We start from the raw sequence: 19,797 nt of genomic DNA, 5'->3' as shown, positions 1-19,797 counted from the left end.
TGGAGACAAACTTTCTTTTCCTTTTTTTTACTACATTGTCCTCTGTTCTAACCCAATCTATTATATTATGGGTTAAATAGATTATCATAGGCTTCTGGCCTCCATTTGAAGAGATCTGGGCAACTCATAGATTATACTGCTTCGTAATTCCAGGGAGACAAATAAGAGAATGGAAAATTATGATATAACTGCTATAATAGGAGTAAGACATTTTTGTGATAATTTTGTAGAAGTATTGCCACCACATACTCCATAAAAAAGAGTATTGTTTTTCCAGAGAAATAAGCTTTGAGTTCCAATAAGTACTGTGCCAATAAACATTATTTGTTGAATGAGCCTTATTTGTTGAACTGCTATGGGGCCATTCTTTCAAAGAGTATCTTCATAGCAATATATAGCTTTTGGGAACATTTAAAAATATTAAATATGGCAAATTTAAAAACTAAAGCTCATATGTTTAAATAAGCATTATCAAATCATCCATATTAATTTCCATGTATAAATACACTGTTGGACTTTTAAGTATTGATAATTATGCCAATTTATCATTATATAACTCACAGAAGAGTAGTTGACCTGTGGTGAACCATAATTTACACTGTTACACTTAATAAATCACATTTTTCTGAGAAAATAAAGAGGAAAGAAAGTTGATTTTATAGAAAAAATACGTTGATCCTTAAATTATTGCCAAGAATAGATGAATCACATTCAAGCTGGGATAAAAAAAGTACAAGAGGCATGCAAGAGTACATTGAGTATAATAAATTCTATTTTGAGGGAAAATCCCTGAGAAATCATCCACTGATTAACTAGAAATCATGTCTGTATATGCCTTTGCTGCTCTTATTAAAAACAGACTCTCTTCTTTCAAGTTTTCTAGTATACTGAAAATATTCTTAGAAAGACAGTAGCTTAATAGGCATTGCTCTATAAATGCTTTCAAAGTGAGTTACTAAGAAGATTTCTCTAAATTTAGTAGGAATTATTTAAAATTATCAATGCAGAAGTCTTGAGAAATTCAGGGAGCAATGCCATTTAGAATGTGAACTGTACAGTTTTTTTTAAAAAAACCTAGGCTAACAATTAGATTCCACACAGGGCTTCACAATTGTGTCACTGGAATTTCAGGAATACAGCTCAGGAGAGAGCATATGCTTCATATGTCTGAGGCTTTGGATTTCATCACAGTTATGTCAAATTTGAAAAACTAAATTAGTCCAAGTAATACTTTCCATGACTTAGTGGCTATGTGGACCTACACAGATTACATAACCTTTCTATATCTTAGTTCCCTTAGTTGTTAAATGATTTTCTTCAGCAACTAGATCTAATGTTAAAACACATAGCTCAATAGGCGGCTCTATAACTTGCATTTGTTATCAAAATAAAAAGTAAAGAATGTAAATATAAGCTAAATAGCCCTCATCAAAAAAGAGAGAAATGATGTTGAAAATTTTAATCTAAGGAATTAATTGAAAATTAATATAACTTAACATATATATGTCTGAAGAAGATTCCTCTGTAACTTTCTTTTTGACCTATATCAGAAGAAGATGAACCTCAGATGATGGAGAGATAGGTGATCCAGCAAAGATAGTTCCACATCAAGAAATACTTTGTTGTGGTATCAAATAGGGTTGTATTTTGGACCCACTTAAAAAGTTGTACTTAAGAGACTTGATTATATTTTGAGGTAAGCTGCCTGCCTAATCTTGGCAATAGAAAACAGAGTGATAAGTATTCTACATTCAGTAGGATTTGTCAGACATTATTAAAGGCCTTTAATATTACAATAAATGTCAGATCATTTATTCTGAAAATGTCTCTATTTTTTTGAAGACATCATTCACCTCTAGCTTCTAGTTGAAACCCTAACTGAGGAAGTCAACTCAGTTATCTAAAGGATCATTTTACAATAGTTCTTCACCTTAGAGCAGTAATTCTCAAACTTTAGCCTACATCAGAATCATCTAATAGACTTGTTAAAACACAGGGACCCGGCCGGGCGTGGTGGCTCATGCCTGTAATCCCAGCACTTTGGGAGGCCAAGGCGGGCAGATCATGAGGTCAGGAGATTGAGACCATCCTGGCTAACACGGTGAAACCCCATCTCTACTAAAACAATATAAAAAATTAGCTGGGCGTAGTGGCGCGTGCCTGAGTCCCAGCTACTCGGGAGGCTGAGGCAGGAGAATCACTTGAACCCAGGAGGTGGAGGTTACAGTGAGCTGAGATGGTGCCACTGCACTCCAGCCTGGGTGACAGGGCAAGACGCTGTCTCAAAAACAAACAAATACCACAGGGACCCCAACTCCAGAGTTTTTATTCCATTGATCTGAAGGGACCCCAGACAATTGCATTTCTAAAAGTCTCCAAGTGATGCCGATGCTGCTGATCTACTGCCTTAGAGAATATCTAGGAAATTATAATGCTTAGTACAATTAATTTTTACCAATATTTATTTTTTCCCAACTTAAAATAATTGCTGTCAAAGATATAAAACTTTGAAGCCTTAAGCATTCATTTATTCATCAATCAAAGTAAAATCAAAATTAAAAAAGAAATCCCAGCTATGCCTATACTATTCCTTTGGTCCATCCTTCTGTAATACATTTCTGTCAGGTTTCTATAACAAGAATCATTGCTATTGCTTCTAAGAAACTTGTCTTTATTGTATGAGCAATGTAAATCATATAACTGATCAAGTTTCCCTTTCTGCCTTTGCTGCTTGTTAAGAAGCTGACGGTTGACATATAGCCCACATGTACTGGGTATGTAGGATCTTACACTTACTTGCTGCTTGTTAGGAAGCTCAGGGTTGACACTGCCCACATGTAGTGGGTATGTAGGATCTTACACTATACATTTTTTTTCACAGACTTTACTTCTGGAGTTACCTTGTTTTATCGTGACTTTATTTTCTCTTGATCTTTTCTTCACTGACAATATTATTGAGACTATTATAAGTATTTTTATAAATCATCTACATTCCTTCCTGAAGTATAGTAAAATATAAACCAACAAATTTATGTTATCTGAAGACATATTTACAAAAATTTAATATCTTATTTTATCAGGAATTTATGCTTTGGCCTCTGGGTTATACAGGGTGAACAGATGAGAGACTACAGCATAAAAAAAAAAAAGGTCAGGTGTGTCTATTTAGTTCTAGGCAGAAATACAAAACAAGCAAAGGAAAAACACAGATATCATTTCTGATACCCAACTCAAATAGTTAGGAATGTATCTAAAATATTAAAGCATTATAGAATTATTTTCTATAAAATTTACTGTACCTGTTTGAAGTTATTCATATTTTCATTTTAGTGAAAAAGTTCTAGAAATTTAGAACCTACTGAGTAAAGCCAAGGCTATTTTAATTTGTCTTAAATTTACTTTTGTTTGGCTTTAGGCCTGTGACATTTCCAGTATATCAGAATTCTGTGATAAATAATTTTGTATGCACCATGTTGGTAATAATGTAATCTGGGGAAGAGACTGGTAGTTTAGAAGTAGATGCTGATGTTAAGAATCTCTGCCTTCTCTATGTTGTCTTATTGAAGACGCTAGAAACTGGTACATATGTACATACCTGCTACATATGTATACCCAACATAGCCGCTTATGCTTTACTTAATTAGTTCTTGAGGTTACGAAGGGATGTAATGTAATAGAAACTGCAGATTAAGTATGTAACGATAAAACAGGCCTAAGTTTTAAAAAATCCAGATTGCTTTTCTCTATTACACAGAGACCACAAATATTACAACTATAATGATTCAATTACTAAGTCATACAGCATATAACAGCTACATGAGTCAATTTTGCTATTTTAATTCTTTTATTAAATCTTCAATAGTTATATCAGAACAAGGTATTTTCATGGCTTTGACCATGAATAATATCAAGCAACTAAAAATGTCTTGAATATAAAAAGGTAATGGAGTACAAGAACAATGAAATAGGCCGGGCACAGTGGCTCACGCTTGTAATCCCAGCACTTTGGGCTGAGGCAGGCGGATCACAAGGTCAGGAGTTTGAGACCAGCCTGGCCAACATAGTGAAACCTCATCTCTACTAAAAATACAAAATTTAGCTGGGCATGGTGGCGCATGCCTGTAGCCCCAGGTACTTGGTAGGCTGAGGGCAGGAGAATCGCTTGAACCCGGGAGGTGGAGGTTGCAGTGAGCCAAGATTGCACCACTGCACTCCAGTCTGGGCAAAAGAGTGAGACTCCATCTCAAAAAAAAGAAAAAGAAAAAAAGAACAATTAATTAATACTTTATTTCCTCCCTTGGTAGACCTCATACTTCAACTTATTCCCAAAAAGTAGTTAAAAAAGACTTTTGAACCTCTAACAGCACTTTGTGAATATGTACAGAAGCTCTTTGCTTCATGATGGGGTTATGTCCCAATGAACCCATTGTAAGTTGAAAATGCATTTAATACATCCTCCGAACATCACAGCTTAGCTTAGCCTACCTCAAACATGTTTAGAACACTTAACATTTGCCTATAGTTGGGCAAAATCATCTAACTGAAAGCCTATTTTATAATAAAGTATTGAATAGCTCATGTAATTTATTGAATACTGAAAGTGAAAAACAGAATGGTTGTATTAGTACTTGATATATGGCTTCTACTGAATGTGTATTGCTTTCACACTACCCTAAAGTCAAAAACTTGTAAGTTGATCCATTATAAGCCAGGCACCATTTGTATTTTGTTCCAATAATTCAGTAATAAACCAGATTCCATTAAAATACTATAAAATGGGAAAAAATCTATATGAAAGAAAACCGTAAGATCATTTAAGTTCTTAAACATTTTTGAGGGGCTATAGATTTTACAAAATGAAAAATTGTAAAAGATTTGTCCTTCAGATGTTTAATCTTCTGTATTTTATAATAGCCTTTTTAAGTAAGGCAAATTCTATTGCTAAGAGCTATATACAAACACACTAACTTTAGCACTTAATAATATCATGGGGCCATGGCATTATATGTTTGTGTCTGACTAACCTGCATTTAAAAGAATCTAACTGTTTAGTAGTAGTTTAAAAGAATCTAACTGTTTCATATAATTGATTATTTTACAACTTTTAAAAAGAAAAATGTCTTGCCTTCGAATGGTAATCTTGTTCCAGTCTGGGATCTGATCCGGCTACCTGTTTGTATTTGTTAATTTTCATTTGGCGATTTCTCTCCTCTATATCCATAGTACCTATCGAGTAGAAAAAAACCCATAAAATTAATGTTCAGTTCTTATTTCTGAGTCCGACTTACAGGATGTATAAATGAAGAAGTGCTAGGCTGGTATATTACTTTCACTCAATGTAGCATGTACAAATTAAATATCATATTATTTTAAAGATTTATTTAAAGTATACAATTTCGTAAGTAAAAGCATGATGTTAAATATGTAAAATAATTTCAATCTGAATAAAATATAAATAAGTTTAAAGAGAAGATAACAAATCTTCATTAGATAGAAAACAATTTCTGGTACATGTATGTCCAGAATATATTTGACTACACAGAAATTTGACAATAGTAATATCATGTGAACTTTGACTTTTAATTCATCATGATTTATTTATAGGTATTAAAGTTATAAGTTGCTTTCAAATACAATTTTAGAACTGCATTTAGAAACTATTATCATAAAATTAGGCTATGCATTGAAGCAGTTTGCCCCAGCTTATGTGTGAATCCAATTATCAGAAACTTTTGAATTTGAGTTTTGTAGAACTAGGATCAACAAAGAGGTTCTTGTAATAATACTGCTGATAGCATACCATGCCAGTAAAGGCACAAAGTATGACTGAAATCAATTTTATAAAAAAATTAGAATATAAAGAGTTAAGAAAGCGAGATGGTAAGCCTCTTACAAAAAGACATTAATGCCCTCTATAACAGGTGCTACCTAAAAGACATCAGTTGTAAATATTCAGAAGGTCTTCAAAAATTTGGGTTAGAACAAGAACTAAATCCAGTTAGCAAATCCTAGAAAACATGAAAAAGCATTTTGGAAGTATATTTATGGGGCAGGCACAGTGGCTTATGCCTATAATCCCAACACTTTGGGGGGCTGAAGCAGGAGGATTGCTTGAGACCAGGAGTTCGAGACCATCCTGGGCAACACAGCGTGACCCTGTCTCCACAACAACAACAAAAAATTAGCCAGGTGTGGTGACACATGCTTATAGTCCCAGCATCCTGGGAGGCTGAGGCTGGATTTGAGACCAGGAGTTGGGAGGCTGCAGTGAGCTATGATCACACCACTGCACTACAGGTTGGCCAATACAGTGAGATCCCATCTCAAAAAAAGGACATTTATCATTTTTAAAGGAAAGATTTATAGGAATACTCCATTTCTCAGAAATATATATAATTTAAAAATCTCGATCATATACTACAAATCTACCTACTGGGAAAAATGAACTTAGTGAACTTAACTGGATATCCATAATAAAATGTCAGTAAATTCACACAGTGTGCTTAGGTAGGAATGTCAACATACACACACATACCCCTTGCTTAAGATCATGACTTTAAAACTGTGGTAAAGACAACTAGACGTAAGCGTGCCTATTAAAAAATAGGTATTTTAATACTTACCTGATTTTTAAGATGGAATAAAGAAAAAGGGGATTAAAAAGGTACCAGTATAACTAGAAGTTATGGTATCCCCTCCTGAGCCAATATTTTAAAATTTTTAATGTTTTAATTTTTTAGTATTACTCTCTGCCCTGCAAAAATCTCATTGCATATTAGATAGTTCTTGTTAGTAACAAATTTTAAAGGAAAATCGGTTAATTAAAATAATATGAAAAGGGAAGAAAATGTTTCAAAAAGAAAATATTAGATAAAGATACAAATACTTATACTGTATTACCTCTAAATACCAGCAAATTTAAATCAACTATTCAATAAAGTGAGACAATTTCTTCCTTGTAATAGTCACATGTTAATAATGATTTGACTGACTCTGAGTCAAATTTCAAAATGAGGAATATTAATGCTAGGTTAATATAATTTGAATGACATATAAAACCAGGTGAGTGCCTCCATGATGTAAATGTGAAATATAGTCAAGTACAAATACCTATTAGTCTATTAAAATACAACTCTGGAATTCTTTGTACTTCAAAAATATTTTCAGGTAAACATGTTTTCTTCAAAGGCAAGCCAATAAAAAAAATGAGCCCAACATTACAAAATTATGGGTCCTAAAAGAATATTAGCTATAAGGTGTGTTTGGAAAGTTTCTCAAAAAGTTTCATGTTGATATAATATAAATAGCACCAACTGACAAGTTTAAACACACACACACACACACACACACACACACACACACAGATATAAATATGTAGTGATAAATATATACATAGAAACAGGTATATACATTTTCCAATATTTAAACTATTTTCTGGAAGGCAACATCCTAGGAAAGCTACATTAAAATTCTTTCTGATTACTAGGTAGTAATGTGAATAACACTGGCAGTAGTTAGCAAACTTTTTCTGTAAAGGGCCCAATAACAAATATTGCAGACTTTGTGAGCCATATGGAAACTGTTACTCTGCCACAACTCTGCCACCATAGCATGGAAGCAACTGCAGACAATGCATACATAATAAGTGTGGCTTTATTCCAATAAAACTTTGTTTACAAAACGTCAGATTTGGTCTCTGGCATATTGGTTTAACAGTGCTTGCAAAAGTGTCTTTCTCTTTAGAAATGGTTTAAAAATTAGGTAGAATCAGATTTATGCAATATAACTTTTATTTAACAGACCACTGGCAGATCTAAAGAGAATATTAATCTGTATTTGCTGGATAAGCAAAGCAAGATGCAAATAGAGCTTTCTAACCATTTAAATATGTCATCAATTAAATTACAATCTCAAACAAATCTCTAATCTCCAGACCCAATCATCATCTATAGACAGTTCCCAAATTGGAAAATTCTTTATTAGAGTCTTAACCAATGAGACCTCAAAGGACTACTTTAGTCAGCAAACTTGAGTAAATATTCTTTTAACTTATAACTTCAAATCCTCCTAGAAGAATAACCTTGGGACAAACAGTAACCAAACAGGTCTCCCTACCCAAAAATATTTGGTTCATATGAAGTCTTCTGTTCCTTTTCTATATTTGTATCCTTTTCTATATTTGTAGAAGCTATTTCCAAAAAGAAAACACTCCATGTAGAATAATATCCTTAGAGAGAAAAGTCTCCTATAGATAAAGTGATCCAGCATAGAGGATTCTTCACCAGCAAGGTGATTTTTCTTTGCTGGTCCTTTGCTGTATCTAAGAAAAATAATCCAGTAATAATATTTTGATTTCAATGAAACTTAGTCTTTTTTTTCTTCCTTGGAATGAAAAGCAATTTAGAGAAATCAATAAAATAGAAGGGCTGTGGCTGTTCGCTAGTTGAGGAAAGGATCACATAATCCTAAACTTTGTTTTAGCTCTGATATCCTATATACACTCTATAAAAGGAAAATAAATGAAAGTGATAAAGTGAATGAATTTTGTTCAATTTCCTCTCTCTTTCTCTCCGATTGACAGTAAAAATCTGTATATACAAGGCCCTCAAAAACCTGCAATAAAGAATAACCACTTGATCACGGAACACTTACCTTTTTTCTCCATCTGTTAATATCTTGCTGAAATAATTTCAAACTTTCCAAAATAAAAATTTTGAAAAATGCCGGTTTATAGGTTTAGAGAGTAAGTTTATCTAGGAATCTCTAAGATCCATTTTCTTATATGTGATGAACTATGCTTATTTCAGAAGACTTCTTAGTGGTTTGATATGGTTTTATAATTCAAGTACGCTTAAAAAATTAGGGTCATTATATCTTAGAAATCAAATCAAATATCAAAACATTTTCAAATTGTAAAAAAATTTGAGATGGTAATGGGACAACCCAATTTCTTTGACAAATACATTTACAATGACAGTTTTTACATGTTTGTAAATATATATTAATGTAATAATCTGTTAATGTATAATGTATTAAACTAATATTCAAGTCATCTCAAATTCTTTTTTTGTATAAGTAAATTATTAACTAAATAGAGAAAATATAATTTGTTTCATAAATATCTTGTTTCATAAATGCTAGAGTTGTTTTAAATTATGCTGGAAATGGCCCTCTGTTTTTTGATATGTATATATACAAATACTCCTAAATTCCATAAATGTTAGCATTCCTACTCAATAAATGACATTTTAAATAAAACTTTTCTTCCTTTCCCTTAATTTATAATAATCCCCTTCCTTAAATTATACAAGACCTTTATTCTACTTTAGAAATTTTAAGGCAGAGCACAAAAAAAGACAGCATATGTGAATGTTCTGGAATTAATAAATATCTCAAAATATTCATTTTTTTAAATTGGAAATTTCTGGCCCATTTTCAGCCACTGACTAAAAAAATCCAATATTTTATTGCTCTTGATTTAATTTATTTCCTTAAATCATATCACATATTCTGTAGCTATGTATTTTGGTGTAAGTCTTTTAAGAGATTTACTTGTTCTTAAATAAAAAAATTAATTCTATAGTTACTTTGAACTTTAAAAAGCCTATTTAGCGTGCCCAGAAAGTTAAAATTATATTGATAAAGCTGCTATGGCATCCAATATAAAAAAAGTTAACTTACAGGTGAATTTTTTTAACCAAAGATATAGTTGAATATGGCCACATTAGCTGGCAGCCAGCTAGTGGTTGTTTAGGTTTTACTACACGCATGTACTACAAAGATCATCGATATACCATCAGTGATTTCTGCAGTATGCAAACAGTAATCGTTTTAAGTTTGCTTTTCCAAACACACACACACTCCCCGACACAAAGACAGAGAGAGAGACTGAAAGAGCATGAGCATGCCCCTGGAGTCCCAGAGCAATTTCATAACCCAAACTTCTTTGAAGTAGAGGCACAGGTTTAGCAGTGACACAATCCACAAGGAAGCTGAACAGCGACCAGAATATGGCAGTATTGTTGACTCTGTCATCCATCTTGTAATCTTAAACAAAATGCTCAAATCTGAGGATCTTACGAGGGAAAACTCTTAAGCCCAATATGAAAACTCAAGAAAGAACCCCAAACTTCAGGAGAAAATTAGAAATTTGCAATTATAGACATCCTGGAAGTCAGAAATTGCATTGATTACTACTTCAAATTCTTGTGGATAATTTAATTACTTAAAAACATTCCCTCTATTCCTTACCCCATCTCTTCTATTTTTATATAAATATTCAACCTCAGGTTAAAAAAATCTTTCCTTTAATTGAGATAAAGAATTGCACTAACTGGCTGTTTCATGAAGGTTTCTGATAAACAGTCATATGTGAAGTTGTTTTTGATTATTGTATGTCTTTACAAAACTAAGGACTGCCTTGAAATAATTTGAGGTTAGAAAACAAATTTTATTGTTTATATTTTTTAACTTGTGGGATGATCATTAAATATTTGCACTTTACAATTAAACTTATTCTAAATAGTATTCTTTTAATAAGTATATATTATATTTGTTTTTCAGTTAAATTTAAGAATTAAAGGTACTGGTGTAATTATGAAGCTGTAATCAGTAGTCAAGGATTCCAAAATGCAAAATGTTTTCTGTTGAAATTATCCAGATAATTAACAAAATATGCAAAGTATAGCTTTAATAAATCTAACTGATTTTTAAAAAGTACAGTGATAAATACAATCTGAACATAAATCAAAATATTATCTGAGGCTTTTTTTCTAATTGAAGCTAAAGAAGTATATTACTTATATAGAAGGGACATATTTTTAAAACTTTTAAAGTTAATTAACTTCAACCATTGAGAAAAAGTAATTTTGATAACTATCTTATTAAATTACATTTTATGAACTCTAAGGAAAATACAAACAATGTGGAATAGACACAAAAGAAGATAAAGAAAATAATGAGAATGACAGAAATAACATATTTAAAATGAACAAAACTAAAAAAGCCAAATTGTGGACTCTCAATGCTAAATTCACCATTTATTATGTACCAAATAAAGTGCAGTGAATAAAAAGGTATTATCAGTGTATACAGCTATTGGCTCACCTCAAGGTGGCAATTACAGATGAGAAAGCATGGCTACATATATTTGTTTTCTAGATTCAATGAGATATACTATAAAAAGAACAATTTCTTTCAACAGAGAACTAAGTATAGAAATTGCTAATATGTCTCATGAGATAAGAATGTGTAATATTTTATCATAACTGTATTTTAAAAGGCAGTGCCACTCAAGAAGAAAACAAAGTACTTAATTTTAATGAAGTTTTTTAAAATTTTTTTGAGATGGAGTTTTGCTCTGTTGCCAGGCTGGAGTGCAGTGGTGCGATCTCGGCTCACTGCAAACTCTGCCTCCTGGGTTCAAGCAATTCTCCTGCCTCAGCCTACCGAGTAGCTGGGATTACAGACTTGCACCACCACACCCAGCTAATTGTTGTATTTTTCGTAGAGACAGGGTTTCACCATGTTGGCCCGGATGGTCTCGATCTCTTGACCTCATGATCTGCCCGCCTCGGCCTCCCAAAGTGCCGAGATTACAGGCGAGAGCCACTGCGCCTGACCAATTTTAATGAATATTTTAATTGTTCTTTCAATATCTAAAAACTGCGAAAAAATTAAAATATAACTTATTGGCATTGTATATAAAAAAACTTAAAAATGATTATAATTTTGATCATTTTGATCAAATTTTTCACCATATTTGAACATATTTTGATCATTTGATTTTTGACCCTGAAATTTCACCTCCCAGGAGCTTTCCTAAAGAAATGTCAATGTGCAAAGATGTGTACACAAGTATATTAATCATACCATTGTTTGATAATTGTAAAGACCTTGGGAAAATAATTCCTAAAGGTGCAAAACAGGTAATTATCTAATGCATAATGGTATATCTATAGAATACCATCATCCATAAAAAATGATGAGGATGTTGTAAATGTGTGTTCATATACTATAAATATATTGCAATTAGTAATTATAAAACAGATTAAACAGTAAAAATAGTAGCATAGAACATTTTTAAATATAAATATATATTTATAAAAAAATATACATATAAACTATAAATAAGACAGGGAACAAAAAAGATTTGAAGACTTATACACTAGAATGTTAGCAGCTATTACTGGGTATTGAAAGTATGTATAAATGCTATTTGATTTCTTATTTGGGTTAATACATGATTTATAAATTTTACACAACTGTATGTTACTTTCATAAGAAGAAAAGTGTAATTAAAAAATACAAGATACAATGTTTATGTGAAAAGCAAATTATCCAGTTTGAAAGTCATATGTTTTTGTTGTAATTTGATTAAAATGTTTTGGAAATAAATGTGAAATGCTTTGTAAAATGCAGATGTGAAATTATTCATTACTTAATTTAGCATAAGGACATAGATTTGTTAAATAAAGAATTTGGATGTATTAATTGAAAGTGATAGATAAAAAGAAATCATTCCAAATTGAATAAACTATAGATTTTTCCAGTTTTCATGAATATTAATAGAAAAAAGGATCTGTCATGTTTTAAAATTTTCCATATTAGTGTTTTCAGATGTGAGACTTAAGGAACTACACAAGAAATTTTTCAAAAGTTACTTCTAAATCATTTCTTCAGAATCATTTACCTAGAATGAAATATTTTATAATTTTATAATGAAACTTCATATATTATATACTAGAACTTCATAAAAAATTATGCTTTTTCTTTTTTGAGACAAGATCTCACTCTGCTGCCCAGGATGGAGTGCAGTAGTGCAATCATTGCTCACTGCTGCCTCCACCTCCCATGCTCAAGTGATCCTCCCACCTTGACCTCCTGAGTAGCTGGGTGTACAGGTATGTGGTTACCACATCTGGCTAAATTTTTGTATTTTTTTAGAGACGGGTTTTTGCCATGTTGCCCAGGCTGGTCTCAAACTGAAGAGTGGAGCTCAAGAGTTCCACCTACCCTAGACTCCCAAAGTGCTGGGATTATGCGTGTGAGCCATCGTACCCGGACAAGAGTGCTTTTCATTAGATAAATTATTTCTTAAATGTAGATGTAATGCAAGGAATAACAAAAACCAGAACAAATTGAGAAGCATGGAAATAAATACTTAATAAAAAGCAAGTATTATGTACCAAATTATTTTAGTATTGTACTAGTACAAACAGAAGTATTTTATTTTAAAGAGTAAACAACTTAATTGTTCAACTAAGATACACTAGTTTTGAGGCATATTTATTTCCAAATCAATCAGTGTTGAGCATTTTTCTATTGTTTTCACCAGGACCTAACACATTTGGAATGAAGGAATATTAATTTGATTTTGCTTATAACAATTTGTTTAAAAATAATATTTCCTTTGCTCCTAGGAATGTTGTAAGAAACCTGAACTCCATCTGTGCTTTAATGAAAAAAGGGAATGAAATGAAAACGGAAAGAAACATAAAATTGTAATACCTCCAGGCTCACAGTTATGAACACTACTCTTTTAAATTGGGTTCTAAACCTTAACAACCTATTTTAAACGTTTAGGTTACTTGTTACTGTGTGTAGTTGTCTTGTGTTTCTCTACTAACTCCCCACCATATTCATTAAAAAATACTTCAAGTGAGGTGCTATAGAAAAATTTCACAGACTCCTTTCCCTATAGTAAAAAGAAACTGATACCTAAACTATTTTGGATATCAGTTGATTAGGAGGGATCTAGTAATCTAAGAAAATAGCATGTGTTTGTTTTGTTTTTGATCTCTAAATTCAGTGAACAGACTAACTGAAATTTTATTATTCAGAGGACCTAGATTTTAGCATTTTTTAGGTTTCGATATTAAAAATCAGGATGTAGCTGTGTGAGATGGCTCACGCCTATAATCCCAGCACTTTGAGAAGCTGAGGCGGGAGGACTGCTTGAGCCCAGGAGTTTGCAACCAGCCTAGGCAACAAAGTGAGAACCTCTTCTCAACAAAAAATAAAAAATTTAGCCGGGGGTGGTAGCATGTGCCTGTAGTCCCATATACATGGGAAGCTGAGGAAGGAGGATTGCTTGAGCCCAAGAGGTCGAAGCTGCAGTGAGCCATGTTTGCACCACTGCACTCCAACCTGAGTGACAGAGTGAGACCTTGTCTCAAAAGAAAAAAAAGAAAAAAAGAAAAAAGGATGTACTTGGTCCATGGGGGAAGATTAGGGTTTTATGCCTGCGGAGTACAGTGGAAGTAACCACCACAGAGTTGACGGGACCTTGAAACTGCTCAGATTTAGGGAATGGGTATATTTACGATACTTAGGATTAAATAAAAACTTTTTTTTTTTTTTTTTTGAGACAGGGTGTTGCTCTGTCAGCCAGGCTGGAATGCAGTGGCGCAATCACAGCTCATTATAGAGTTTTGACCTCTCAGGCATAAGTGATCCTCCTGCCTCAGCCTTCCAAGTAGCTGAGACCACAGGTGTGCATACCAAGCTCAGCTGTTTTTAGTAGAGACGAGGTATCGCTATGTTTCCCCGGCTGGTCTCAAATTCCTGGGCTCAAGCAATCCTCCCGCCTTAGTTTCCCAAAGTGTTGGGATTACAGGCATGAGCCACTGTGCCCAGCTAAAGAAAACCTTAAAAAACAGCACTGGTTGAAAAGATACAAAGAGATAAGACTTGGGTTTTAGTCCTGGCTTCACGAGTCCTGTACCTACAAACATGTCACTTCCTGAGCATAAAATTCTTCATCTATAAAATGAATAGTTTTGTACCAGATACTCTTTATAATTCCATCTGCTACAAAACTCCTTTTTTTTTTTTTTGAGACGGAGTCTCGCTCTGTCACCCAGGCTGGGGTGCAATGGCGTGATCTCGGCTCACTGCAACCTCTGCCTCCTGGGTTCAAGCGATTCTCCTGCCTCAGCCTCCCAAGTAAGTGGGACTACAGACACGTGCCACCACGCCTGGCTAATTTTTTGTATTTTTAGTAGAGTCAGGGTTTTACCGTGTTAGCCAGGATGGTCTCGATCTCCTGACCTCATGATCTGCCCGCCTTGGCCTCCCAAAGTGCTGGGATTACAGGCATGAGCCACCACGCCTGGCCGGTTGGTTGACTTTGAAGTAAAATGATGTTTAAGTGTTTTTTGTTTCATATTATCATATTTATTTCATTAATATAGATAATGTAAAGTGCTCTAGAAATTTTTAATATTTGTCCTGGTACTGCATTCATTACATTTCCTTTTACAAAATGTTCGTATGTGTGCAGAGGCAGAGAAGAAAATGGAATAAAGGAAGAAGTGAGGGAAAGACAGAGTTATAGAAAGAGGAAGAGAGGAAGAAAGAGAGGATTAGCCAGGGCCCAGGAGAGACAGACAGGACAAACGAGACACTGACTATATTGAGAAATTCATTAAACCAGCAACTTTGTGCAGGAAAAAGAGTCACAAGAGTGCTCTTATGTAGAAGGATCTTTTAGGCTAAAGTGCAAATGCTTCACTACATACATTTCTTTTTTCATAACATACAGTGAAAGGTATAGAAGAAAATGTTACTAACCTTCTAGTAACTTAGTTAATTTGTTAGTCACAATTCCTGTATCTTTGAAAAAACAAGATATATTTTGAGGGTAAACTAAATTTTAAAATGAAAAGTCCCTCAGAGAAGAAATATAATGGTTATTGAAATTGCTTCTAAGAAAAGGTACAATAATTGTTTATAAAAGATATAAATATTAGTCAAATTCATTGTGTTAATAGACTATTCCCCATTTGTGTTAGGGACTTTAGAACATTCGACCTTTTACATGATTGCTAAATACCCACATTAAAGGAGATATTATTAACAGAGTAGCATGTATTATCACCCTGTATATACATCTTATCCTCATCTTTTTATGTTTTCATATGACATAATTATCAAATACCACTGTATTCCACATCTGGGATCTAAATTTCTGAACTAAATAAAATTTGTGAACTAAATTTAAATTATATTAACTATGGCATTAAAATGATGATATAAAATATTTTTGAGAGTATTAAAGATATCTTTTACCTTCCATGTCAGGCAGACAAACAGGCACATAAAAAATGAGAAAAAATTCATAATAGAATCCTATGATAATATCTATATTCTTAAAAGGATCCAAACACAACACATGTGATCATGCCCCCCAAACCTTAATGAAAGTGTGAAATAATGAACCTCACTTTTCTCCTCCTTCAAAAAGAGTGGAATCATAAATGGATTCCTATACAGAGAGAGGAGTGAAATAGGGCAAAATTACTAAATGAAAAATATCAGTTGTTAGATACATCACTTCATATTTTCAATGATGTTATAAAATATTTACAATTTCTTTATGCTAATAACACGTTGCAAACAACACACATGTGAGATAAGATGATTAAACTGTGTCTGGAAAATTAAACTGTGCAAACCTACAGAGAAAAATAAAATTTTTGGTACTTAAACATCATTAAAATAAATTATGATTATAAATTGCAAATGTGATATAAGATTCTAATATAAGAACAGATAAGAAGGATTTGTGAAAGTAATTTCCTCCTTATATCCACGGTGATCAGCCTGGAAAATGATTATACACTTGGGTTATGAATTACAATAAAATCAGTGAAGCTTATATAGCAATATTGTGACTAAAACGAAAGAAGTACATTTTAACTTTTGCTACATTTTATCCATTTGGCTAAATTTTTTTTATAAAGTGATATTAACACTTTTAGACAAATTAGGATCACCATTAAATTGAAATAATTATTTTTAATAAAAAAAGAAATATTTAGATATATGGATTTTAAATAGTACTCATGCTTGGACACCAAATTGTATTGCTTTTTCCCAAGATGCTGCTGCTGATTGTTATTGGTCAAGTGTACAAGAATGACTACATAGAGCAGCTAATGTCATGTAGCATAACATTACCTTAGAATTCAAACGAATGTATCCTAAATGTTTCATGAATAGGAAAATCTCATCAAGTTTTTCCATTCAATACTGAGAATAAACAGGAATTAACAATTAGATGAGGTCACTCTCAGATTAAGAAGGATGAGAATTAGATGGAGAGACATCAGGACAGACTAGGAGAAACTGGATTGAGTTTTTAATTTTTTTTTCTTTTTTCTAAATGTAATATTGGCTCCAATGACTTTTAACCTTTCAAATGCCCTTGTGTGAAAACTAGCTACATTGAGGATCTTAAATATAATTGCCAACTAGAGTGAGTTGTTCTCCAGGATGTTAAATACCCCTTTCTGAATTCCTCTCTTATTGCTCTCCTCTTCCCAGACCTCTAGTATTGTTCACTCGTAATATTCTCTGCACAATGTCCCCATTCTTGGTTTGGCCTTCTAGGCTTTAAAATTTCTACATTCTTCTCTTTGGCACTGTAAGGCCACCATTTCCTAAGGTTAAGGACATGGGTTCTGGCACAAAGTCATTGCTTTGGTTAAAATTCCAGCTTCAAACGTCTTGGGTAATTTATTTAACTAACCTGTACTTCAATTTTTCAATCTGTAACTAGGAATACAAATAGTACCAAATACAGTGTTAAGCTCAATTACGTATTAAAACAATTTATACTGATTTAATTATCCGAAATATTGACTGCATTTTAAAAGAAGAGTTAAGAAATTTGATTGAGAAAATGCACAATAAAAATTGGTTTTGATCACTGAGTCCTCCTTCCTCAACTACTCTAAAACTTTCCCAAACTCCTTGTCAGAACTAGTTCTTATACTGAATCTCCCAAGAGAAGATGTAATATGTGGAATTAACAATCTAGCCATCAATTATTCATTATCATTCCAAGTTTTTTAAGTGGGACCTATTGCAGCTAGAATAAAAACAATGAGTTTTTACATAACTTGAGCATCTGGGTTCATTCAACTGAGCCTTATATACTTGAGTTACAAAGTAAGAATATCCAATTATAGGGAGCTTCTTACTGTATCTCCAATATTGAGTTCAGTGCAACATGTTGTGTGGTTTACTGGTGGTTCATTAGCAAGAACTCCCTCTATTTAATTTGTGGTGACTTTAAAGAAAAACCTAATCATTGATTACTGTAGCTAAGTGGATATTGTAAAACTTGTCTCTCAAAGGTTACTAGAAAAACCCTATTTGCCAAATCAAGTGATCATTCCTCAGCACCATTCTATTGGACCTTACTTCAGCATTTGCTAAAATTATTACACTGTCCTTGACATTTTATTCAACTGTTTGGCCCTGTACTTTTCTCTCAGTTCACTCTTTATCAAGCTACTTTGCCGGCTCATCTTTCTCAGCTGATTTTTCAAATTTATGCATTTCCCAAGGTGTTGTTATAGCTTTCCTTTTTATTCTATCCTTGAGTGGTTTTTTATTTAATTCCATATCTTCAATGTCCCATCAATGCTGAAGGCTCTATCCTTCAGCTTCTACCTTTCCTGTAAGCTCTAAGACTCACATTTCCAGTTGTCTCCTAGTCATCCCCAAGTGAGCCCCATTAGCACCTAAAACTCAGCTTGCCCCAAACAAATTAAAATTGTATCTCCTATCTGTTCTTCTCCTATAATAATTATCAATGAATATCTACAATATCCAGAATCTATTTCTTTGTTAACTGTCTTGCCTGTTCTTGGACTATGTTAGCCCTAAATATCTCTCAATCTTTTTTGGTTTCTTGCCCACTGCTTTAGATTCAAAGCTTTAGTCCCTTCTTTGATTTCTAGCTAAACCCCTTAGTCATCTTGTCTCTTTCACTTTGAGTTCTGAAGCTGCAGGCTAACCTCACCCATGACCATGCCCCTGTGGACCCCTATCTTGCGAGGGGATCTTAGTTGCTTGGGATGTGTTAGATTAGATAAATTATTTTTTCTATTAGCATATCAGAACTATTTCAGTAACATATAAAATCCATTTTAATTTTCTATATTTTCAATAATTTTAAAAGTCAGATTTATTGAGGTATAATTTACATAAAGTAAAATTCACACAACTTAGTACAAAGTTCTGTGACATTTAACAAATGGATTTAGTCATGTAAACTCACCACAATCAATATACAGAGTATTTCTATCATCCTAAAAATTCCCTGATGCTGCTTTGATGTCAATCCTCTTCCTGCTTGCCCAGGTAACCACTGATCACATTTATGTCTAGCTTTTTCTTTTTCTTCAGTAATGTTTTTAGTCTAGAATTTTACTTGCTGAAGGCATAGAAAATGAAATGTAACAAAGCTGTAGAGACTACACAGTTAAAATCTACTATTTTAGAACTTAGTACTACTGTTCTCTGAAAAATTAAATTCTTAAAAAGAATAATACTCTGTATATCCCAGGAATTGTGCTAAGAGCTTTGCATGTATTATGAGTCTGTCACTTAATCAGCACAACTATATGTGCTAGGACTTTTTTTTTCTCAATTTTACTTACTAGACAATTTACACAAGGTCATATAACTAGTAGGTGGCAGAGATTGACGTGCCCTTCTCCAAAACTTAAGTTCAAAAATATTGTCATGAAATGACCCTTCTTTCTCTCTCTCACACACATATGCACAGAGTCAAATTTTATTTCATTCTTTTCTCTTTTTCCAGCATCTTTCCTTCCTTTTGACATCTTCTCCCTTTTCTTTTTGAGCAGTTTCTCCTCTGTCCATTTTTTAAAGTAATATTTCATCTGATTTCCCTACGAACCCATCCTTGGACTATAATATGTCATTCTTTAATATTTTTACAGATTTCCTTAAATTCTCACCCCTTTACTCTAAACAAGC

The 19,797-nt window shown here is 32.9% G+C and overlaps 1 protein-coding gene across 47 annotated transcripts in view; it reads right to left on the bottom strand.

Moving 5' to 3' along the window:
• The window catches only part of RIMS2 (regulating synaptic membrane exocytosis 2), a 775,242-nt gene that overhangs the window by 189,905 nt on the left and 565,540 nt on the right, over positions 1 to 19,797 (bottom strand). For 23 of the 47 annotated variants that reach the window (XM_055286971.2, XM_055286974.2, XM_055286975.2 and 20 more), the window contains one exon: positions 5,126 to 5,226. The exons of the other annotated variants lie outside the window; for them this stretch is intronic. In XM_055286971.2, the coding sequence (XP_055142946.1) occupies positions 5,126 to 5,226 (101 nt within the window). The remainder of the gene's footprint in view (positions 1 to 5,125; positions 5,227 to 19,797) is intronic. 47 annotated transcript variants of the gene reach the window in all.

The sequence above is a fragment of the Symphalangus syndactylus genome, chromosome 7, assembly GCF_028878055.3.
Source record: "Symphalangus syndactylus isolate Jambi chromosome 7, NHGRI_mSymSyn1-v2.1_pri, whole genome shotgun sequence".
NCBI classification, from domain to species: domain Eukaryota; kingdom Metazoa; phylum Chordata; class Mammalia; order Primates; family Hylobatidae; genus Symphalangus; species Symphalangus syndactylus.
The sequence above is the reverse complement of the archived record's forward strand: the minus strand, read 5'-3'. Positions and strand labels throughout refer to the sequence as shown.